A 25,133-nucleotide genomic window follows, 5' to 3' on the forward strand; every position below is an offset into this window, starting at 1 on the left:
GCCGTCGTTGAGGAGGTTGCCAAGTAATGCCATCTGTAAACAAACAAATAGGTCGCCGAAGTACATTTAGTGGACGTGCACTTAAAGTGCATCACAGTAAACATTAAACTATTAATTTTCATAATTAACTAAATGTGTAATGAAATATATCATTCACGTAATGATATTTACCAAAAAACAGCAGGCACATGACAACAATCACATTGCGTAATTACTTGCCACCATTTTTTGATTTTTGCTACATCATTCACCAACTACTAAATATAAACCCTTAACCCCAATAATTCTGTCCCTATTTCACCATGAAACAGCCACAAAAATGAACAACCCAAGCCCCACCATCAACTTCTATTCACTTACATAATCTCACAAGTTTACTCCCTCTCTTCTTCTCTCTATCTCTTCTTTTTTCTCTGCTTCTTCTCTAAATTTTATCTCTCTCTTTCTCCCCCTTATAGTGTTGGTGATGAGATTGAGAAGGGAAGACAAAAGACAAGAGGTACCAAGTCTCAAACCCTAAGCCTAATGAAATATTCATTAAGAACATACCAGAACGCTGTAGGAGAGACCGCATCTTCTTCTTCTTCATCGAACCCTTTGACAGTTCATGCCCAGCCTATAGTTTTGCTGCCCTTCGAAGAAGAAGAGAACCTGACGAGAGAGAAAATAGCTTTCTAGACATGATGTGAAAGAGAAGACAAAAAAAAAGATGAGAAAAAGGGTATTGATGTAACTTGTTAAAATTTGTGAATCCCAATTCAATACCTGTAGACCTATCTGTCCTTTGTGAAATTAGAATGACTAATATGGAATTTTAAAATTCAAATGGTATTTATATGGGATTTTCCCTTGAAAGAATAAATTTATTTAATAACTAAATATAATGGGCCTGTAATACCAAAAAATATAATCAGCTAGTTGGGCCGAAAATTTAATGGGCTTGTAACCAATGGGGTGGGATAAACTTCAGGCACAAAACTAAATATAATAGAAAGCGTTGGCCGAAAAAATGTAATGGGCTTGTTCGCCCCATATATAATGACCTTGTAACCAATGGGCTGGGAACTCAGGCCCAAAACAAAACAAAATGCATATACTAGGCCCAAAAATTTAATGGGCTTAATGGGTAGAAAATGTGACGGGCTTGGAACCAATGGCCTGGGAAAAACTTCAGGCACAAAACCATATATAATGGGTAGCCTAGGTTCAAAACATTTAGCGGGCTCGTCCCAAAAAACTTAGTGGGCTTATGCGGCCGAAAATATGTCGCGTTGTAACCAATAGAGTGGGGACGTTAGGCCCAAAAAGAAACATAGAGGCTAGCCCAAGACCAAGTCCAAAAACTTTTATGGGCTTACAAATCTCAACTTGGGTCCGATACAAAATATAATGGATAGCCCATGCCCAGGCAACCCCGACTGGAAGATGCGGCCTGCGGGGCAACCCGGAGAGCGCCGTCCATTAGGTTCGTTTGACATGATCAACGTTTTTGCCTTGATCGTCGTCTCCTCCACGGAGCGCCCTGTCCGCATCTCTGCCTGAAGTCTTATTTAGTTGATTTTAACTTCATCTCGTTTTTCGCTTTTATGATTATTATTAGCAGGTGAAATTAAGGATTGCTTTTGTAGTTTTGCTGTGTGGACAAAAAGATTCTTTTAGAGTTAAAGCCACCATCTTAGCATCTTAAATCAAGTCATAATTTGTTGAATTGAGGCAGACCATCCTCGGTGGCATCCTGAATATACTCTTCATTTCGCGAAGCTTCATTCAAGCCATTCGAAATCGCCAAGTCAAGCACTGCAGACTGGCTACGCACTCATAAAACTTCCTTCAAAAGACGTACCAGGTTATAAAAAAATGGGTCCTAATAAGATGATGATTAAAATCCTAAAGGATTGAATATGATAATTAGACCTGGTCAATATCGGTTTTATTTCGTTGCCTTGGCACAGAGATTAGAAGTGAGGCTGCAGACCTGTGGAAATCCGTGACAGAAAGAAGATGGAGAAAATTTTAAGCACAGTCGGGTATTAGCTTTGCAATAATCATGTTGCGAGCGCAACTTTCATCACTTTGAAGCGCAAATATTGGTAAACTTCAAGCTTTATATCATTATTTTCTAAATGGATATTTGGTTATGGTTAGCTAAGACGGAAGTATGTTTATTTCCTGTGGGTCAATCATTTCGGCACGATGTTAAGTCTTATTACAATTGCTAGCACCAACTTTCTACGATTGCCACTAAGGCCAATCCTTTGATGGATTTTGAGTTCGAGAACTGATGAAAGGTCGCTGGTTTATAGTTTAACTAGAGTCTCTCTGGCATTTGTCTATTTGTTAAGCTGGTACCAATACTGACTTCGTGAGACAGGATTAATAGATTGCCATCTTATTAACTGAATGTTAATGCATTGACTTTACCACCTAGGCTACCCATCAATCCAGCTGGGGGAGGTATTGCTGATCCAAATCTTTCAAGGCACGGAACTGAAGAGAATCCAAATTTTTAGGTTACACCTTTCGTTTTCTTCTCTCCAGTGTGTTCACATGTATAGTATCGCTTCTTGAATATGATGCTAAATATCCAAATTCTTCGATTGTTAATTAAGTAGATTATATATGATGGCCAGTATGCTGGTGAGGAGTTAAAACTTTTTCGTCTTCCCTATTTTATATGCTGAATTGGTGGCGCCAGCAAAGCTATTGAGAGGATAGGTTCCCCGAGAGCAGTAGGAGATTAATCGTTTGAACTGAAGATTGTTTGAATTCTCGCCATTGAATAATTGAACTATATTCTTTTTTCTATTTTTTTGGGCCAAAAATTGAAATATATTCGATAAAGAAGCCCATACTATGAGCTGATATATGCAAATGGTTCATTTCATAAATTAGCAAATCAAATCTTTTGAGATGTTAGGTTAAACCGGTACAATATTGGCACAGCTTCAAAACTTTTCTGAGAAAAAAAAAAAAACAAACAGGAAATGAGCAAAGAAAATATATAGCAATTTGCTCCCACAAGTAGCTAAGGTTATATATGCCCTGTCGGGTAAGGTTAACTATCTTGTAAATGGTTTGATGTATTTTACGGGGTTCATCGTCAATGCATGTATCCTATTATTGAGGGCGATCGCCCAGGATTGAGCAAGAACAGATACATTGGATCGATCAAGCATGGGACGTATACGTACGGGTCTATGACGAACTGGCCATTGCAAGTTGAATTTGAAAAAAGAGCCTTCCGGATGATTCCTTTTCTCCTGCTGTGGTCCGTATACGTACGGGTCTATGATCGCCCAGGATTGAGCAAGAACAGATACATTGGATCGATCAAGCATGGGACGTATACGTACGGGTCTATGACGAACTGGCCATTGCAAGTTGAATTTGAAAAAAGAGCCTTCCGGATGATTCCTTTTCTCCTGCTATGGTCCATGCACAGCTTATGCCCATGACCTTGCAATTGAGCCATGGTAGCATCTGATGAAGACTTCTCATCAGCATTTATAGTGCAATAAATTAAAATTTAAAAAAAAATTGCAGTTCGATCGCAAATGTAAGAAGAAGCCCATCTTGCAAAGGAGATGTTTAATTAATGGTTGCATTCAAAACCTGCATGGCCTTACGTCGCTCGTATGCATTTTGAGTTATCCAAAACACGCATACCTCGCTATATTCAGCACGGCACGTGCATGCGCCTATGCATAGACGCTGTGTGGTCGGTTCATAGCTCAAATATAATCCTTCATTCCATTTTCTGCGCGTAATGCGTTGGCGCACATTTTCACCGATCCAACCACGATCTGTTTCCACAGGGTTCGGTTTGATGATCTTTTATACGTTGGAGACTTTTCTAGTTCTTTACTCGTTCTACTTTACCATTCAAATCCAGAGCCCACAGCATTCTAGCTGCATCAAAACACACGCGTTGCTTAAATATGGTCAAGACTGATCATACGAAAATGTACTATTTTCCAGGCCCATGCGGACGCCAATTTGAAGCTGAGTCAATACTTGAATACTACTACTAATTGTTCCAGCTGCATCTGGTACGGCAGCAGTTAATGCGCATGAGTCCAATTCAATATTACAAATTTGCACATTCCCCCCCGGGACGTCTCGGGAGGTTGGAGTCCAGAGATGACAAATTGGCTACAGATTCTATGATGTGATCGGGAGTTCACAGGTACACCGTTCGTGACTTAATCAGAATTGCTCACCGCTGCAAAACAGGACTGTATCCTCATGGGAACTGAAAAGGATGTCCATCTTCTTCATTAATTATTCGAGAGTGGGATTATATCCACATAACAAACGTTAGTTAGTTAGCTCTCATATCCTGCTTCATTATAATTGACGCTGACAACCAGGGATTTTGTCAGAGTGACAAAAATTTATTATTTTTCTCCCTGCTTTGGTTTTCTGTGACAGTGTGATGTCTACTTGTCTATTCAAAGTTACGCAGTGGAAAATGCGTAGCAAGGGGAAGAGGATGAAAGGAGGCGCGAATTGGAGGGGCAAGCTAAGCCTGGGCTTGGGGTCGGGGGGAACCATGGGGTGACAGTAGTGGAGACAGTAGGCTGTAGGCGTGAGCCATAATGAAGACTCTCGAAACCCCAGAATCCTATCTATCTGATATATATGTCCCATATCTCTGCGTCATATTTACGCTCCTTATCCGCTCCTCGCCTTCTGTAAAGCTACTTTTCATTTGAGCCCACGTCGTCTTACGGTGCAATATAATATGATTAATAAACTAATCAAGTGCGTCATATTGTTAGCAGTGCGTTAATTTTCTCATGTTCATAATCAACCACTCATCCCAACAAAGCCATCGTTAATCTCCAGCTCCATGCATACATAACATCCTTAAAACATCAAATTTTACATACTACTTCTCTGATCCTAAATAAAAGACCCACTTTATACTACTATCTCCAGTCCTTAATATAAGATCTTGTTTGACTTTTGTTTTGGTCCTAAATATAAGACCCTAATCCACTTTGTCTCTCATATTTTTATATTTTTTTCTAAGGTAGTCTTTTAGTAAGGATATTTTATAAAAGACAACACATATTTATTATAAATAACTAATTTAACTTCTTTCTTCAATCGTTTCAAATTAGTCAACTAGTTCTTATAATTAGGATTAAGAGTAGTATAATTTATATTATAAAATGAGTTTTATATTTAAGAACGGAAAGAGTATATTACTCATGAGCCACCGTATTGAGAAGTTGGGTATACTCCCGGGAGGATGAATCCGTCAATAATATTAACATCAGTCAACAAGCATTAGCGTACCTATGGATCCAGCCAAGAAAGGGATTGCTCCCTTTTGGATGGGTTGTCAAGCCCCCCAATCCCTACCCTAGTGGTGTGCGTGTGTGTATACGAGTAGATATAGTCTCTTTAATCTTTATACACCCATTTTCCTTGGTTTTGTCAATGAATATCTCTATAGTTGGCACACAAAAAAAAGTTCCGCTGGTTACGTTATGATACAATAAATATTAATCATAAACAGTATCATTTATTTGAATAAATTCATCACTGCGGTCAACTTCATTGCTTCGCTGGCTATTAAAAAGATTGTTTTTTGGTCAACTATTAAAAATTGTCCATCTTAAGTTTTTTAAATTATTAAATAAATTCATATTACTACAATTTATTTCATGACTTTTTTAAATCGGCTATTCAGTAGCTACTATTTCTAGTCCTTAATATAAGAACTAGTTGATTAATTCGAATAGATTAAAAAAATTAGTTAAATTAGTTATTTGTAATAAATAAGCATTATCATTCTTAAGATATATTTACTAATCAAGTATATTACTAGAACTATTATTATTACGAGAACTATTTTAGAAAAATATGAGAGACAAAATAAATTAAAATTTTATATTTAAAATCAAATTAAATTAAAAGTTAAACTAATTCTAGGACAGTATTGTACACTACCATTTGGCCGACGCGTGGTAAGGGTCTTTACGGCCAGCCGATTGACCAATTACCATGACTATACAAGTCAACATGAGCTGATGTAATCTCCTTCTCTCCTCTTTTTTTTTTTTTGCCGCCCTTTTATTTATATGAAATCTCCTTCTCCATTTTCCAAAATTAACGTCGGAACCTTCACACCAATGTTTTAAAAGCTGGACCGGAAGTCGAACCGGAAAGATCAACGGGTCATGGTTCAATCGGTCGGATCGGTCGGACCGTTTGGTCAGACCGGTGACGCAATAATTAATTTAAAACAATATTATATACATATAATTAGTATATATGAAAAATATCAAATTATTAAATAATTTAGAAATGCATTTAAATAATCTAAAATTATAATGAAATCATTGAAACTGGACTAAAACCTTATATATTTAAATTTATGTATGTTTAAAATATTTAATGATATTACAAATTATCAATTCATTCAAATCAAAATATTTTTTTAAAAGATAGACCAAATATTAAAATAAAAAGACTAGCGACTCACAATTTTAACACCACAATATATGAAATTTTCAATGAAATAATACTATATGGTTATAAATAGTCTAAAAATATATTAGGATATTTAAGGGGATCAATTTTTTTATTTTTCTTCTATTTTTTTTAAATTTTTTAGTATTTTTCAGTCAGGCTAAAAAACCGTCCGGTTTTCTGAAAATCGTTCCGGTTCCCGGTCCAACTCCGGTTTCCGGCTTAATAACGGCTCAACTCCGGTCCAATCCGGCTCAACTATGTGAACGGTTTTTTGGTCCAAATCGAGCCGTTAACGAGTTCGGGTGACGGTTTAACCGGTCCGACCGTCCGGTCCGGTCCGGTTCTTTAATCATTGCTTCACACTCACCTTTGGTCAACATTTTTAAAAAAAAAAGGGAGACTTGACCGCGTCTGCCGGCTTTTGCCCAGTAAGCCATGCCATTCTCGTAATAAAACTAAAGCGTAGGGGCAATGATGCACGAGTAGTTCTATATATGCTTGCGTGCGCGAGGGCCGAAGCAGAGTGTCTAACTAACGCACCTCGATGGCTAAGATGTTCAGAGCGTTTTTTTCTTCAAATCCCTTTTCTTCTTTTGGTACCGTTTCCTTCTCAGGCAGCTTAAGAACTTGCTAGGCTTTCATAGATCTACAGGCGCCAATGCCTTTCCTTCCCATTTTAGATACCAAAGGTATCACTCCCTGGCTCACAGATCAGACCTCACTGACCATACCTTAATCTTCGATGTAGAAGGAGCTTTGTTAAAATCTTCTTCTCTGTTCCCCTACTTCATGCTCGTAGCCTTCGAAGCCGGAGGGCTTATAAGAGCCTTCATCTTCATTCTGCTGTATCCTTTCGTCTGCTTCGCTGGACCCGAGACGGGGTTGAATATAATGGTGATGATATGCTTCTTCGGGATCAAAGCAAAGAGCTTCAGAGCGGGAAGCGCTGTTCTACCAAAGTTCCTGTTGGAGAACGTTGGTTCAGAAATATTCGAAATACTAAACCGAGGTGGGAAGAAAGTAGGGGTCAGTAATTTACCTCAAGTAATGGTGGAGAGTTTCTTAAGAGAGTATCTGGAGATTGATTTCGTGATGGGCAGAGAGCTTAAAGTGTTCTGTGGATACTACGTGGGGTTGATGGAGGACAGAAAAATCGCTGCGTCTTATGCTTTGAACCAAGTTCGGGAAGGCAAGGGACGTCCTGACGCCATCGGCATCTGCAGCTTTGACAAGTCTCTAGATTCCGAATTGTTGACTCATTGCAAGGTCTGTCATTTTAGTCTTATTTTTCCCGAACGTTGTAATTAGCTAGATCAACTTCTGGTCAAGCTTCATCGGGTGCATCAGTTTTTAGCCAGTAATGCATAATTACTCGTTTTAGAATCTTAGAAACTCACATTCCGCTTTGCCTTGTTTTGGAAAAACCCAACAGGAAGTGTATTTGGTGACGGAAGCTGAGAAGAGAAGCTGGAAAACACTGGCAAGAGAGAAGTATCCGAAGGCACTGATATTCCATGATGGTAGACTGGCCATGAGACCCACCCCAGTGAATGCGGTAGCAACGTTGATTTGGTTCCCTTATGGGTTAATCCTGGCCATTATTAGGATGCTTATTGCGTTATCACTCCCGTACCACATATCAACTCCTCTGCTGGCAATCACTGGTCTGCGTCTGACGACTTCAATGCCCAGTGCGTGCAACAAAGATGACGATGGCCAATGTAGCAAGGGGAATCGTCATCGGCTTTATGTATGCAACCACAGAACATTGCTGGATCCTCTTTACCTGTCGTTTGCACTAAGAAGAGACTTGATCGCCGTGACATACAGCTTGAGCAGAATGTCAGAGATACTGGCACCCATTAAGACCGTCCGATTAACAAGGGATCGCGTTGAGGACGCCAGGATGATGAAGAAGTTATTGAAACAAGGGGACCTAGCGGTGTGCCCCGAAGGGACCACTTGTAGAGAGCCATATTTGTTGCGGTTCAGCCCGCTGTTTTCTGAAATGAGTGACGAAATAACTCCCGTTGCTGTTGATTGCCACGTCAGCATGTTCCACGGTACGACCGCCGGAGGACTTAAGTGCTTGGACCCTCTTCTGTTCCTCATGAATCCTTCTCCTATCTACTCCGTCCGGTTGCTGGATAAGGTGTCCCCTTCCTCCACCGCTCGTGACAGATTTGAAGTGGCTAATCACATACAGTCGCAGATCGGGGAGGCCCTTGGATTTGAGTGCACCATGCTTACAAGAAAAGATAAATACTTGATTTTGGCCGGTAACGACGGCCTTGTTTCTTCCACCACCAATGCTAAATCTTAATCATAATCATGCACGCCCTGTAACATTTACCGATACCGTATATAGCTGTCATGACGAGATATATAGTTTAGTTCGGGAGAGAGAAAACGCCTTTCTTTCTTCTTTTTCTTGTATTAAAATTTTTTTACTGTTCACATATCTTCCTGTCTTGTAATATGCATATATATATGTGCGCGCGCGTGTCTTATGCGATGCTGATTCTATTCACTTACTTTTTCCTCTTGGGTTTATTTTTACTTCTCTTGCGATTAATATTTTGTTGAAGCAGCCTACGAAATATCCTGCAGAGGCAACTCGGGTTTAATGATCTCGTATGTGTGTTGACCCCAAAACACTCGCGCGAAACCAGATTTTCCAAGTGCTATTGAAAATTCACTGTGTGTGTGGGTACTAATGTTTCCCCTTTTCAGGGTTCACTTGCAATTCCCAATTTATTTCATCTGATCATAAAATTTCAGCTGTACGACATTCGTCTTTCAAGGTGGTCCGCTGAGACATGAAAGCAGCCGTCGCTGATGGCTCACCACCACATTAGTAACTTTTGAGTGCTCCCAGTGGTGGAGAAAACAAACGCAAGAATTAGACTGGCACGAAGTGATGATATTTATTTATGTTGATTTATTTGCCAGAACATGACGAGTGAGATATACCGTATCAGTATTTCATTTCTCAGCGTTTCGCATCTTTGCAAGTCGCAGCGATCAATGAGTTGCAAAGTTACATTAGGAAGCTGCATTTGTTTAACCCGGCCTTGCCAACGCCTTACCAGCTGCATTTGTGAAGAGCTTAAAATTGCGTTAGGACTCTGCTGGCACTTTTAACCATCTAATTGGGTCTGCATGCCGCTTACACCTTATTCAATAGTATCCAGATATTTACACCAAAAGCATTGCATGAATATTATATTGCCCCACAAATATCATCGTGGATCCCATCGATGTCATCGTATTCCTTTTCTGGGACAGAGGTGTCATAGTCTTCATCCTGCCCTCAAAAAAATATCATCTCCAGTAGACTTACATCACAATTAAGCTTGGGGTCGCGCACATATGCAAATAACTGATATGTCTGGTACTTCAGGACATTAAATTCATACGTCAATCTTATTCATATATATATTTTTTTTTCTAATTTGAGCCTGTTTAATGTAAAGTTCTGTCTATACATCCTCATATATATATAGTCCAAGTCTCCAACAGATTGGAATGAGCATTCAATTAGAACACAATGAACAAACAGGCATGACTAGCGATTAGATATTCGGCGCACACAGCATATATGCATTGGAAGGGGGAGAAAATTACAATGATGGAGATATAGGATGCAGCTAGTTTGGGGTCACGGGGTGGGACTTGGGATAGGGAGGAAGCAGGAAAAGAGAAATTGGGAATTGGACGAACCCCCAGCAGAAGGGAACATGTAAGAGTGGGAGGGAGTGACGATATGGATTGAAAGTTAGAACCAACCAGCCGCGCTCATAATAAAGTGATCTGGTGCTGGATGACGCGGACGTGGTTGTACAGTTGGGTGCCCACTAAGCTGGCCGGGCCCCTTCTTTTTGTATTGTTACTTTCCCACTTGAATGATGTATGGCTACCTTTGCCTCTTTATTTTTTGAGGAAAAGTTGTGTAAAATTCCCTCACTGAAAAGTTTATTAGTGAGAAATTTCTAAATCGGAATGCTAATCCTTCATATGTATAAAATTTGTGGAATATTAATGCTTTTTTGTGAATCAAAATTTATCAGATCCTGCTCATTAATGAAATTTTAAATGGAAATTTTTACCTAATTGTTCCTTCTTTTTATTAAATATGGAATGCGTGACAAGCAATAAACATGGGTCCACCGTGGCAGCATAAATATGGAATGCGTGACAAGCTAATAACAACGCGACCCTTTTATGTAGTTCTTTTTTTTTTTTTTCAATTTTCTCGCGACACATTTCATTGGATCAGTAAAATTCAAGTGTCCAAGGAAAAACAAATGCTCCCCGTACCCCTTAGTCAGGGAGTTGGTTCTGTCATAAATACAAGTTCATAATTTTAATTCTGTACAAACTGATTTATCTAATTTATAAAATGATATATGATTTAACAATACAAATATACACTTTAGGAGGATTGTGTTATATTTATTAGAATTATGCAATTTATTTAGTTTTTTAGTTTTCTCAAATTAATTAAACACTTCTGCGAGGAAGAAATAATGGTTGAAAAAGAGAACTGGATTTTTAACTGAAATTTGGGTCGGCACATCGAATTTAAAGGCCTGTTTGGGTAATATCCCAAATCATGATTTGGATAAAAAAGTTGCCAAACAAGGGGTAAAATTAACAAACCATAGTTTGGGGCCAAAACTATGGTTTTGGACTTAAAACCATCGTTTCAAAAAATATAAATCCATTCTGCTTCTAGCTCAAATTGGAAAGTATGATTATACTTGTTAGAGTATATCTCGGTGATAATATGATTTTAATACCCCTCAATCATTTTTTTTATAAACATATTAAATCTTATATTTTATAAATATATATACACATATTAATTATTTATTAATTACATTATCTTATATGTAATTAATTATGTTGGCAAAAAATATATTATTAACAATTTTATTCCTTCGAATTAAAATATATTATAAAATTTATCTTTTATGTAATTATCATATTAATTTATGTTTTTTTAGTAATTAACACATATAAAAAGTGCTCTTGATAACAGTTATCCAAACACTTTCACTTTATCAGAATTACTTTTTCACAAAATCTATTCTCCAGAAACTATTCTTCAAACCATGGTTTGATTTTATCCAAACACCCCATAAATACATTTTATTAATTCTGCTAGCCCAGAACTAGAATCATCTCATTATCTCAGCCGATGCACTCAAACTAATAACCAAGATATATAGACGCGATCAAAGGTGGACTTAGGAGGTGTTTGGATGAAACCAAATCATGGTTTGGAGAATAGTTTGGAGAATATATTTTAGGAAGAATAGATTATGAGAAGTGAAAATGTTTAGATAGTTGTTATCAGAAGCACTTTTTATATATACAAATTATTAAAAAAAGCATAAGTTAATATGATAATTATATAAAAGATAGATTTTATGATATATTTTAATTTGAAGAAATAAAATTATTAATAATATTTTTTTACCAACATAATTAATAATACATAAGATAATATAATTAATAAATAATTAATATGTGTATTTATATATTTATAAGATATAAGATTAAATATGTTTATAAATATACTTTGATAAGCATAATCATACTCTCCAATTTGAGTTAGAAGCAGAATGAATTTACTTCTTCTGAAATCATAGTTTTAAACTCCAAACTATGGTTTTGATTTAAAACTATGGTTTGTCAGTTTCTTTCTCTATTTGGCAAGTTTGAAATCCAGATCATGGTTTTGAAGGTTGGCCAAACAGGCCCTTAGACCGTTGGTCATTTGGTTGAATAAACTCTGGGCAAAAGGAAAAATGTCGGTTCAAAACATGGGCGGGTGACCAGGCCCAAAAAGAAAAGCATGTGCGGGTCATTGAGGTCAATTTAAAAATCTAATTGGGTTGGATTAGAATAAGATATGCGAAGGGCCATTCAGGCTGGACATGAAAAGTTCAGGCCTAATTTATTTAGGCCCAATCTATGACTCCAAAGCCTACTGTCGGTTCGCCCCGCTTCAGCCCCAGCCGACGGGCACAGATCGAGAGTCCCGGCTCAGCGCATCGAATGAAATAACATCTGAGAAGGATAATGGCTCATTAGTCGGTAATTCCGGATTCTTTTCTCCCCCTTGCCCGCCATAACTCATCCCAACTTTTCTGCGTCGCGGGTTTACCAGTTCCAGGGATTTGGATCCTGTCCTCAAAGAGTTTGATTCATTATATGGCCGAATTATTAGAGTTTCGCATTAATTTTCCTTGTCTCGACTGCTACTTCGCGAGATTAAGGTTTTGATGGGCACGGTTAAAATGGCAAAAAGCAAGCAGTGGGAAAATCAACATCAACACCAGAGGGGCCATCAACGTCAACAACACCACAGGCAACAATCTAATTAATAGGTGGGCTGGGAGACCTTGCTCACAGAGTTACCATGAAATTTTGGCAACAGAATGAGGAGTGTTTTCAGGCTTTGAAGTTTGAAAGTTAAACAGACTCTGATATTGGCGGGGGAGACTGGTTGTGGCTAAATTGCCCAGGTTAGCTTGTTGATTCAAACAATACTAATGGCAGTGTGTTTATATGTTTTCGACAACCTATTTAGGTAAATTGTGGCAGCGGCGATTGATGGGGATTGATTTAATTGCCCCCGTTTGCTGAGCTTGATACTGTGCGGATGTTGCAATGCCAATCTTTTCTTTTTCCTTCTCTTAAATCCGTGTCGTATTTGAGTTACCAGGGTCAGTTACATGAAAGAGGAGTAGGAACTGACAAATATTGGGCTAGGAGTATAGGAAGTTGGTAGAGCTGCTTTATAGTTTATAGTTTGTGGTTTATTTATAGCATGGTAATTTCTTCACTCCACGGGTTAGGATTTCCCTTAACTCAGCTCCAGCTCTCACCTAGAGGAGTTGGCCCTCCTGGAAGAAATTTAGTTGCAGTTTCTCAGTATTCTCTGATGAAGCAATGGTCTCGCCTCTATGCTCGTGCTGACCTACCTTATAGACCTCCTCTGTTGTAGCCAATTTCTTTCTTTGGTACCTAACTTTTTTTTTTTTTGAGATATTTGTTTCTGAATGATTTTTGGACAATATTTTACAAACTATTTTATTTGACCTAGAGCATCGTATTGCTTTAGTTTACATTTGTTTTCAACGCATCTTATTTATATAAAATTCAAGATGAGTTGTATTGTTTAACATTCGTGTATAGTACGGTCTACTATTCTTTCAAATTGCAATAGTTTTAAGGTCAAATAACAGTTGAAGGTTGGAGCTTCGAAAAGTAGTTGAGGATTAGAGCAAATAGTTTTAAGAAAAACAAGATGAATACTTCGCATTTAAAAAAAAAGATAAATTATACGTAGTCACTCATCTTTAGTTACAACGGTTTACAACTAGCCACGCAACGCATTAAATAGTTTTAGAGAACACAACATAATTTAATCTGCTAACAAAAAGAAAAGTGCATCATAGGGCTTATTTAGTCTAATACAATTGCCTTCTTTCCTTCACAGGATTTGAAAAAAGATCGAAAAAAATAACAGAGAAGATCCAAATTCCAGTTCTCTATATTTTATTCTTGTCTCCCGACAAACTTTGGTATAGTTCATCTATTTGCGCCTGGTAAATGACAAGTTATTGTGAGCATTTTATAGATGAGTAAATGTTGCAGTTACCGAAACAAAAACAAAAAAAAAGGGATTTCAGCGTAATTTATATTGGCAAAAAAGGTGTACCTTGTAATATTTAAGCATGTTGTTTCTTCTCTTTTTCAACGTGGCAGTCACCAAATCTCTCTCCATGTCAAATGGCAGGGGTTCCAAAATGACTCCTTTGATGCGTTCAAAGCCCTTGAGCTAATTTCACAAACAGGAAAGAGTTATTGATACCAGAGACGAAGAAAGATGCGCACAGGATTGGGGAGTTGAAGAGCTAATTTAATCCTGATAAAGGGATGTTACCCGATTCCTCTCCGCGGTAGAGTGGAGCTCAGATAGTACATGTTTCTTCAGCTGGTCTAGACCACAGAGTTCTGGGAAAGGAACCGTGTGGCCCTTTGAATATGCCCACTTCTTGCTCATTTCTTCGTTTGGAACCACCACCGCCACCAGCATTGACTTGAAGCTGTCCCCATAGACCCATATCTTAACACACAAATACCAGCAGTTAGTTAGTTAGTTACCAACTAATCCACAGCGTGCCTGGTAAGCACTAAAATGGCCGGAACCGGGGACGATTCAAGCGCTTACATCTTCAACAATCGGAGTGATTCCATAAATGTTTTCCAAATGCTCGAGGGCTATGTACTCTCCTTGAGACAGTTTTATAAGGTTCTTCTTTCTATCGATAATCTTGACAACGCCATTAGGAAGCATTTCTCCTATGTCCCCTGAGCACGCCAATGTGAGACGGCGTCAAACTAAAAGCGAGAAAACAAACGACAAGGAGTAAAATTAATTGGTGGCCGAAAAAAAACCTGTGTGAAACCAGCCATCTTGAACGGCTTCCCTCGTCAACTCGGGATTCTTGTGGTATCCGGTAAATACAGTTTTGCCTCTGACACAAATCTCACCGCAGGGAGGAGTTGCAAGAGGATTGTAGCCCATATCTGCAACCTCCTCCAGCCGCATCTCATTGTATACGGACACAGCTCCCACCGTGCCGATCATGCACATTTCATCAGGAAAGCCCAGGGTAGTGGACCCACATGTCTCGGTCAACCCTGAAATCACCACCACATAATCACGTAACCCTTCATTTTCTTACTCACAGACACAATCTATTTCTATAGATTCTAATACTAATCTTGAGTGAGTTATGAGCAGTGGAATCCTTCGTTTAGATACTGTGGAAAACACGGTGCCATCGCCGTAGTAAGAGAAATGATTACCATAGCCCTGGCATACGAAGGCACAAGACGTAACGCGCAAAAACTCTTCCACCTCAGTGCTCAAGGCTGCGCCTCCAGATATTATAAGTCGAACACGCCCCCCTAGCCGAGCTTTAACCTTAAATCCCGCGTGCCACAGCAAGTCATCCGTGTCAATAACATTACCAACATAAGAGGCAACCATTGTCAAGTGATATAGTTCTATAAATGGGTAGTGTCCACAACCTTTCTGAAGGCCAATAGATCTGCCAAACGTGATGCTTCGCTGTGTTTGTATCCTTTCTTCATCCACCCAAGTTTGCTGTGTCACCGTACAAATGTAATGTACATTTCAATATCATACCCCTCCAACAAAAAAAAAAGGGCTTGGATGTATGTGTTAGATTATCAGCTTACTGATTGTAGAGCCAGCCAAAAACTGTTCTCCTTATAGGATTTAGCTCTGCCACTGCGCTCTTGATTCCTGGCGCAAATATCAGTTTGACTGAGTTTTAATGGGTCAAACAAACAATACGGAGGATTTTCGGATGGAATGTATATACATATATATTATAAACTTGCCTTCATAGACTTTTTCGAATACACGTGGGACCCCAGCGAACAGTGTGGGCTTCAACTCCATTAAGTCATCCCTCAGTGCATTAAGATCCTTTGTGCAAGTAGTTCATGAGATCCAAATGCATAACAAATTATTGCTCACCATCCCTCAATTTGAATGCATACATACATATGTGTGTGTAGATATATGCATTTAAACATCATATGCATAGTGTACGTTCGAAAAACTGTAGGTAACAATAATCTGTAGTTCTTTATAAGCTACCTACCATCATCTACCCGAATACAATCATCTTTAAGTCAGCAATTTTACTGTATGGTGTCAGGCATTTATGCCATTCACCTACCCATAGCGTAAAGCAAGTATTACTCGGTTTCTTTGATTTACCTATATCTCCCTCTCTAATGGCTAGCAGCAAAAAGGTTTTGGCCTCTTGGGGTCTTCTCGTCTGGGGCTTTAATTTTGTCCTTTATGGGAAGTAATTCTCTTTTATTACCACTCGTAAAAGTCAAGCATGTCATGATTTTAACTAAGGCAAACAGCTAATTTTGGGTGCTTGCACGTACCCCATGATAGTATCCTACAGAGGCACCCTTATGGAAAAAGTACTCCTCAATTGTGCGATCAAGGACGTGAGCCAATGGGAGGAAAGACAAATACACATCATCCACAGTCATCTGTACCAAGTAAACATTACTCGTCAGAAAAGCTGAAGAGGAAAGCCAACGTATCAAAATCTGAGTCGAATAAAGACTCTACACGTGAACGTTTTGTTGTTACCGGGACATCGGTTAATTTTCAGTACAACTAACACTTAGTCTTACCTGTTCTCTCGTACGGTATGGAAATAGTGCTAACGCATGCAGAAGCAATACATATGGATATCAGTGAATTAGGATAAAAATTGTCTTGTCACTGTGGGCAAGGGATGTAACATGGGAGATCATAATGATTAGCCGGCCGCTCTGGGGCATGAGATCGCAATTACCTTGTCTTCAAACTGTTCCATGAAAAGATCCATTCCTCTTACTAGTGCAGCTATGTTCTCGTGCGTCAAAACGACTCCCTTAGGGTTTCCACTGGTCCCACTCGTGTACATTATTGTGCAGATGTTGTGAGATTGAGGGGGTAAAACGTTTGATGGATTTTCCTTCCCCTGTAAGATAATAAGCCCTTTGGATTAACCAGAAATACAGAGAATTTCAAAACCAACCAAGCTTTTCTGAACAACCAGCAGGTAGCCCCATAATCTTGCGGGATCTTACATATTCTTACAACGCTTCTGGTATTATTAACTAGCATTATTTAACCAAATGCACGAAGGAGTATATACTATTATAAAGACAATCTCCTCAAAAACCAACCATGTCCAAGAACTCGTCCCATGAATATTGCTTCACTCCAATGCTGGCTGCCTTGTCTTCCTCTTCCTCCGTTAATGAAGTGAAGCACACCACCGCTGGAACCATAACCCAACTCAGTCATCAGATATTCTTGCAAGCCATCTGAATACTAATTCTTCAGCACAGATGCAATCTTGCAAGGTCAAAGTAGCTATACGTTTACCTTTCAGTTGCTGAGCAGATTTACAGTCAGGATCAAAAAGCTGCAGAAGCAAGTAAATGCATCAGGTCAGAAACCTAATGATTTGCCTCCCGGGAAAAAAAAAAAATCCCAAATTGGGAATCCAACAAGATTTAGATCAAGAAAGTGATTGATTCTTACTTTTGCAACCTTCTTATCCTGGACGAAAACAAAATCTACTTCTGCGTGATCTATAATAAAATTCACAGCACTAGGCCCTGCAGGTGACGTTAATAATTTATTCCAGACTCTTCATGAATGAAAAAATAACAAATGACGAGAGTAGGTATAAATATTGGGATCATTAAAAAAGAGGAGAAGGGAGAGAGTTGGTTGCGCAGCAGTTCATTGAGGTTCAGGGATGAGTAAAACAGAGGAAGCACTCAGGACATAATACAGAAGAAGCTTACCGAGGGTGTCATAGAGAGGCACGCAAATCAAACTGTGAGCACAACAAGCCTACATCCATAAATAAATCTTGATGCTTATGATGCCCTCATACAGGGTGAACACAAGTTAAAAACTTGGGGAAGTGGCAGAAGTGACAAACCTCCATTGCCACAATCCATTGTGGGCAGTTAGACCCATAAACTCCAATTCGGGAGCCCTAAACCAAACATTTGCCAGAAGATTTCCCTTTTAGGATAAGGTAGTGTACGCAGTGTATGATAATGGGCGTGTGCAACTACTTACGGGTTCGGCGCCAGATGCTCGTAGAGCAGAGCCGATTGCCAGAACTTCATCATAAACTTGCTCGTACGTCTTCCAGGCATAAGGCCCTATCTATAGCAAGAAGTCAGTCATCTATTACTGATGAGAAAATAAATAGTCGCAAAATATACCTTTCCATCAGTAAAAACACGCCATCCCAGCATCCGGTTCTTGGGGTGCTTCTTGACAGATTGACTAGAATCATGAAGCAAATGCTCAATTTAATATGCACCAGACAAAAATCCCGATTACAAGAATACAATTTTCCGGTTATCTATTAACATAAAGCTATGATGTGGCAATCAGAAGATACTAAAAAGTAAGGGAGGGAGGGAAAAAAAATTACTCGAAAATATCCCAAGCGGTGTTCAAATCGGGATCCATGGGAGGAAACCCGTGTTTGGAGAGCAGGTTTCGATATACGGGACCGACGGTTGGCTTCCCATTTCCACCTTCTCTTCCTTCCTCGACCTTAGCTGAAAAGTTCTTCATTTGAGCAGAGACAGAAGAAGAAGCTATAACTTGCTTCAATATAAGTGGATAATTCAACCGCTCGTGTCGCCGGTCTGTGATGGCAAACAGGAAAATTACATGCTGTGGATGAATGACTTCTGAATTCCATGATAACGAAAGTGACTATAATTAAGTATGATTGGACCCATAGATATTGCAATACGTGTCAAGTTTTGAATTCTACCCAGCAGTACTAAAGCAAAACATGAACAGCCAACCAACTTGAACAGTACTTTATGAAACTAAGAGTAGTGAAAATAAAAGCCCAAAAGATCCAAAATTTTTGGAAGAAATAGAATCACGATGACGATCATAAAAGACAGAGACACAACAGTATGAGACTGGCCGTAACCTGCTGCGGAAGGATCAGCCCTGACGGGGGGACGGAAGCAACTAGCAAGAGGAACATGTTCTTATAGAATTGGCCGAAGAAATAGGTGAAAAGAAAGTATTTTCATAGGAAATAGAACAGTTAGTAATGAGTGATGCAGTGAGGTAGTTGAATACGTGATGGGCACAGTATTGCCCAATTCCATTTATTACCTTTGCATAGTGAAAGCACTTCGTCCTGAAGATCTTCCTGACCAAACGTCTCTCTCTCTCCCCTTTGCTATGTCAGAATTCACGCCACACCTGTAGCAGTAAGTAACCGTTAATATTAATTAACGACTTAAAAGTTTATAGCTCCGGCAAAGAGATAATTTAGTTTACACGGACCCAGTCTTCAAAGAAAGAAATACTATAGGCTCCAAACCAGCAGTTTGTTTTTGTTGAAAATAAGGGATGACAGCTTTTGTTTCAGGTTAAAAAGGGCAAGAATGTTGGACGTGAGGTTATGAATGGACGAGTAATCGAGTGGTAGCAGAGATAGAAAGGGTTTCCATTTTTTGATTTGGCTATATGGCGCGGGCAGGTAAAGTACAGATTAAACAACTTCAGATTCAAATCTTTACGATTGGTTGACGGATAACGGATAAGCAGAGTACTTATATATATTCGATGGAGAAGAGGCTTTTATATTATTCCTTTTTTTGCAAAAAGAAAAACCAAAAGAGGCGCTGCAATTGAAGATCGGCTGCACATGGGGTGGGTTTGGTGGCAGAATTTATGTGTACTGTGACACAGCGCGGTTCTAATTAATGCGCATGTTCATCTGCTAAAGGAGTGAAACCGCGATTTTCCCTCCCTAAAACTGATGGATCATTAATCCAGTACAGGTGTCACTTCATAATTTGATGATTTGACTGTCATGACATTATTAATAATTAAATACTTTCCACGAGTATGTTGTTAATCCGTCATCGTTGTAGCATACTCATGCAAAGTTTACGTGTGCTTCTGTTACATGAATAATATAAAAGCAAGGGTTTCTTTCCAGCCTGATAAAGGAGAGCGTACGTTCTCCTTAAAACCAGATTGTGTTGCTGATTTTTCTCTAAATTACAGAATATTTTGACTCTTTCCACCCGTCTTGGTCTAATTGAAACAGCACCTTTGATATGTGAATATCGTCAGGGTATTTGAATATCTAAATGTCAGTTCTTTTGAATAATAGTCTTTAGCTTTGTGGTCCATTATTCAATGGAATGTGAGTATTCTACTTTCATTGAAATGAACATGCACACACTAATTACAGTGCCTGCCAGTAGTTCTTTTTTCTTTTCTTTTTTACCAGCAACCTGCCAGTAGTTCTTGAAGGCCTAATTTAATGCTTATAGTTGAGTATTTTTATGTCACGATACCAAATTGCGACATAAAAAGGCTGTAATATAATCGATTTCTGTCTATCCATCATTAACTCAATTATCAAAATAGCTTTTTCATGAAGTGTGTCTGAGGCCCTCTAAAGGTTAATTCATGCAAAACACGGGGCCAATCTAACTAGTATTAGAATTGACATGCAGAGTGTGTTAAGTAGGCCTCTAGATGCATATACTACTTCTAATTCTTAATATAAGAGTTAGTTTGGATTTCAATTTAGTCCTAAATATAAGACCATGATATATTCTGTTTATTATATTTATTCATTTTTTTCAAAATAGTAGTCATTCTAATAGTTGCACATATTAAAAATTCCATCTAATACACATATATAATTAGTATGAGTGTTTTATAAAAAAAAACAACACTTATTTATTATAAATAATTAACTTAACAAACTTCTTTAACCTATTAAATAGGTGTATATTAGTATATAGGTAAGGTGGTTGGTGGAGGCGCCTTCCTGAAGAGGTTTGGTTTGGAGTGCATCATCATTTCAATGTTACGCTGCCACATTTCTAATAATAAATGAATTGGCCAGCATTCATTTTCACTCAACGGAACAATCACTTAATCGCGTCCCTTCGCTGGTTCGTCTGGACCGGATCATACATCACTTCCATCGTCCCACCCACCACACCGATGGACGTTTATTAACTAATACTCCCTCCGTTCCTTATTATAAGAGACATTTGATGCTTATGGCATGTTCCTATATATAAGAGACACTTAAAAGTTGTCTCTATTTTTTTGTATTGATTTCCTATTTTACCCATATTTATTGTCTCCAACTCACACTCTCTCTCCTTCCCACTTCTTTTTCTTTTAATAATTTACTATTATTCTCTCTCATATTCTCTCTCCTTATTAATGAGGGCATTTTTGAAAAAAAAATTATACTTTTTACACATTAATTGTTCTTAACTAATTTTAACTGGTTTTTTGATCAACGTAATTCGGTTATTCGTCTCTTGTAATAAGGAACGGAGGGAGTACATGATTTTCAACCAGAGCCATCACTTAGCTTCTAATCACCACATATCAATACTACCAGGATCGCATTATTAACATCGCTTGCTACATATCGAACCACGCACTACATTATTTTTCGCCTTTATTTAATCTTGATGCATTAGAAAACTCCAAAACCATCTCAGGAATGTATTCCGTGTAGGTTAGAATTGAGTTTTTTTTTTTAAAAAAAAAAAAACGGACTCTTCAGCTGATACGTGATAGCTCGTATTTAAAATGTCATCTCAAAAAAGAGTTAACAGCCGAAAGACCAAGCTAAATGAACATAATACTCTATATGAAGGAAGAGGTTTTATTATTATATAGTAGCACCCAAGTTTTTGGACCACGCATCATGATTATGGGAGAATGCGAGGGAGTGGGGCGTGGGTGAGGATGGAGGAAGAAGAGGCGAGTGATTGCCTCCGGCCTCTCTCATTAATGTGGAAGGAAGGCAAGTAGGAGTATGCCATTAAAAAAGATTAACCATCGCTGAGCAAACCAAAACCCGCTTTACATTAATAGCATTAAATTGGCGCACCTAGTCAGACGGATGACGTGGCCGCAGCTTTTCCAGATGTGGCAACTTGCAGCACTATTCTACGTGTTCTTTCGTGCTCTTACTCACTAACCCAAAGAAACCAACGTAGCAACCTCGTGTATATGCCGTCCCAGAGGAAGGAATTACACAGAAACTTGACAGGCATCAACTGAACGTATTTGATTACTTAACTATCATGGAATCGGTCATGCTTATATGTTTCATAAATATTTTTTGTGTGTTAAAGTATAAGTTACTTCTTGTCGAAGACAAACTTATTCAAAATATTTTCATATACTAAATATGGGTAGTTCTCTGAACAGTAATTTGAACTTTAATTCCCGGTTAGTATATTTGATTTTGTTCATGTGCTGCAAGGAGAAAGTCCACAAATATGAAACTTGTCGTACAGTACAAGCCCAAAAGAAATCATGCCCCGCCCAACTAAGCCCTTGACGGCTGACGCCACGGACTGCTCTCTCTCTGTTTTTTATTTTGGGTTCCGAGCGCGTGTCATCTCAATAGAAGGCTGAAGTTTAAACACGTACTAATGAATGGTGGGAATTGCAAATTTTAAATGCCGTTGGCGTGCATCAACCAGGCAACAACTACTTTGATTGCCCCGTCGACGTTCTCCACGGAAGACAATGTCTCTCTTTTTTCTTTTTTTTTTTAACTTCTTAGAGATGGTGCGACAAATCGATTTGAGTGTGGATAATTAAGCACCACGATGGAGGGGATTGTATATATTTATATTTATTCCTCCAGTCCTTAAATGCAGGATTTAATTAGAAAGTTGATGTTAACCCTATATATAAAACCTATTTTACATATTTATTAATTTTTTTCAAATTAATCCTATTATTATTTTCTTACTAATAATCAAGCAAGAGAGGGAGCGAGGGAATTAAGAAAAATACTTAGAGTATTTTAAAAAAAGCATATCATATCAACTAATATAACTAACATATTTAATCTACTCAAATTAGTAAATTAAGTCTTATATTAAAATCGAAATGAATATATATATTTGCGTGTGGTCAGTATTGGCTGTGCATCGAGCGTATATATGTATGTTATGAGTGATAAAAAAAAAAAAAAAGGGACATAAAAGTTATGAAGACCTAAAATGGGATTTAATTATTTAGTGCACAAGCCATTGTGACCAGTATTATTGTGAGTTCAGTTTCTTGCTGACGAGAGTGAATCAAATGTGGTTGATGAAAAATAGGGTACAGCCGGGGGGAATAATTCGGCGAGAGGCATTCCACGGCTCTTTATATATACATACATATATATATATATATATATATATATAGATGAAGGATTGAAAGCCATAGTTTGCAAGGATGAAGTGCGGAGCATGCGTGTGGGCAGAATGGAAGGAAGAGCCCGTTCTCGACTAACTGTCCAATACACAGGCCCTCCCTCCTCTTTCATTTCTCTACTTCGCCGTCGAAAATTTTCAATTCTAAATCTAAAAATTATATAACTAATTTATAAAAATTAAATTGTTAGTTATACTAATTATTTGTAGAAAATGTATGTTGTTTTTTTTTTTTTTAATATACATACGTACATAGGTAACTGTCTGCATGCAGCTGTCCATATCTAATTTGTTGTTTTCCCATGTCGATATATATATATATATATAGCCTTTCTGGCCTATATATATATATATATATTTATATATAGCCTTGACACACACACACACACAAAGTGCCGGTAGTACTATACCCTCTACGCACGTCATCGTCAACGACTGAATCCACGTCGGCTGGACGGACAGAGCCGTGGAACCCACAACACATTAAACCGCGTGAAAAGTTTCTTTGTTTTAGTATACATTTCACCTTATTGATCAAGATTAAACGAGAGAACAAAACTTTAAAGGAAGGGGTCTAAAAATTAATTAACCAATAATTTCTCACCAGTTAAAAACATTCTGATGGAGTAAACGTAGATTTTTTTCTGTCGTAATAGCGCCACTTAGTTTTATCTTCAACCACCAGATCGAAGCTACTAAAATTTAATAAAGATAAAATCAAAAACTCAGATTTAATAAAAATTAAATCTCTTTAAACTCGTATTACACATCATATTTTTAACCAAAGAAAATAATTATATCAAACCACAAAAATGACAAAATCCACGAAAAGAATGGAGGTGAAAAACTCACAAATAAGAATGAAGAGGATGAGACGATAGCGACGGCAACATCGACGGTGATGGAAGAACATGACAGAGATAATAGAAGCAAAGGAAAAACACCGATAAAGGTAGGGGAAGGAGAAAATCGAGTGAGAACGTTAATTGGGGACTGTGAGCTCTAACTTTGAAAAGTGAAAACTATTACGCGATAGGTTTTAAAATTCTGATAGACTTTTTATAGCGGTTATTTAAAAAACTGCCGTTAAAAATATTTTTTATGACGGTTTTCTTAAAAACCGCCTTTAAAAATATGCCTACAATTATAAAAATGTCACCGTCATATTTTTTTTCAGTGTTTTTTTTTTAATAATCACTGAAAATTAACATCGTGAAAGTTTTTTTTTATAGTAGCCTCTTCTGCTTTCACACCTAGCGGCGGAGCCAAATGCATAAGGGCGCATGCTTGGGGGGAAAATTACGTGTAAGGGTTTAATTTTTGATATTTTGGCCCCTCTAACTATGACTATAAGATTTCGCACCCCCAGAGATTTGGACCCCCTTTTTGTCAAACTCGAGCTAATTTAGAATCACTAACACTAAACCCAAAACTCCGATATAATTTTTATAAAGGAACATGTCTATTTACTATAATTTTTTTTCGTTTGGGTTCCAACCCTGAGCCTTTACAAATAAATCGTGCAAATTTATTCGAAGTTCCGCAAAGAAATATTGGAAAAGGTTGTGAAAGCATAGGAATTGAGAAAGTGTTTGAGCAAATGTTCATGCTCTGTAGCTTCGGAAGATGTTAATTTGTATTGGATGGCCCGTGTTTTCATCCCTTCCCATCCATCCTTTTCTAGACGAATCTCCATCGGTGTCTTCGAGAATGGGCTTTGGACGAGCGAGGCTTTGTACCATCACGAAATT

General features: G+C 38.1%; 2 protein-coding genes across 2 annotated transcripts; one reads left to right on the forward strand and one right to left on the reverse strand.

Annotated features, from left to right (window-relative positions):
- The first annotated feature begins 7,030 nt into the window (after positions 1 to 7,030).
- Positions 7,031 to 8,945, forward strand: LOC114752354 (probable glycerol-3-phosphate acyltransferase 3). Its single transcript, XM_028941094.1, is given in 3 exon segments — positions 7,031 to 7,051; positions 7,054 to 7,752; positions 7,919 to 8,945. Coding segments are annotated over 3 exon segments (1,611 nt in total). The 3' UTR covers positions 8,810 to 8,945.
- Positions 8,946 to 13,863: 4,918 nt separating this feature from the next.
- Positions 13,864 to 18,757, reverse strand: LOC114752349 (long chain acyl-CoA synthetase 1). Its single transcript, XM_028941089.1, has 19 exons — positions 18,576 to 18,757; positions 18,361 to 18,424; positions 18,212 to 18,301; positions 18,069 to 18,125; positions 17,929 to 17,977; positions 17,660 to 17,736; positions 17,501 to 17,540; positions 17,299 to 17,393; positions 16,923 to 17,090; positions 16,501 to 16,611; positions 15,937 to 16,024; positions 15,772 to 15,838; positions 15,601 to 15,676; positions 15,376 to 15,493; positions 14,962 to 15,207; positions 14,735 to 14,874; positions 14,447 to 14,629; positions 14,222 to 14,341; positions 13,864 to 14,105 (listed from the first exon to the last, which is right to left on the reverse strand). Exons 1-19 carry the CDS (start codon positions 18,719 to 18,721, stop codon positions 14,052 to 14,054), a joined length of 1,989 nt encoding a protein of 662 aa, XP_028796922.1. The 5' UTR covers positions 18,722 to 18,757; the 3' UTR covers positions 13,864 to 14,051.
- Positions 18,758 to 25,133: the final 6,376 nt, after the last annotated feature.

Source organism: Neltuma alba, unplaced genomic scaffold (genome assembly GCF_004799145.2).
Source record: "Neltuma alba isolate B1F8T4 unplaced genomic scaffold, ASM479914v2 tig00007343_pilon, whole genome shotgun sequence".
In the NCBI taxonomy this organism is placed as follows: domain Eukaryota; kingdom Viridiplantae; phylum Streptophyta; class Magnoliopsida; order Fabales; family Fabaceae; genus Neltuma; species Neltuma alba.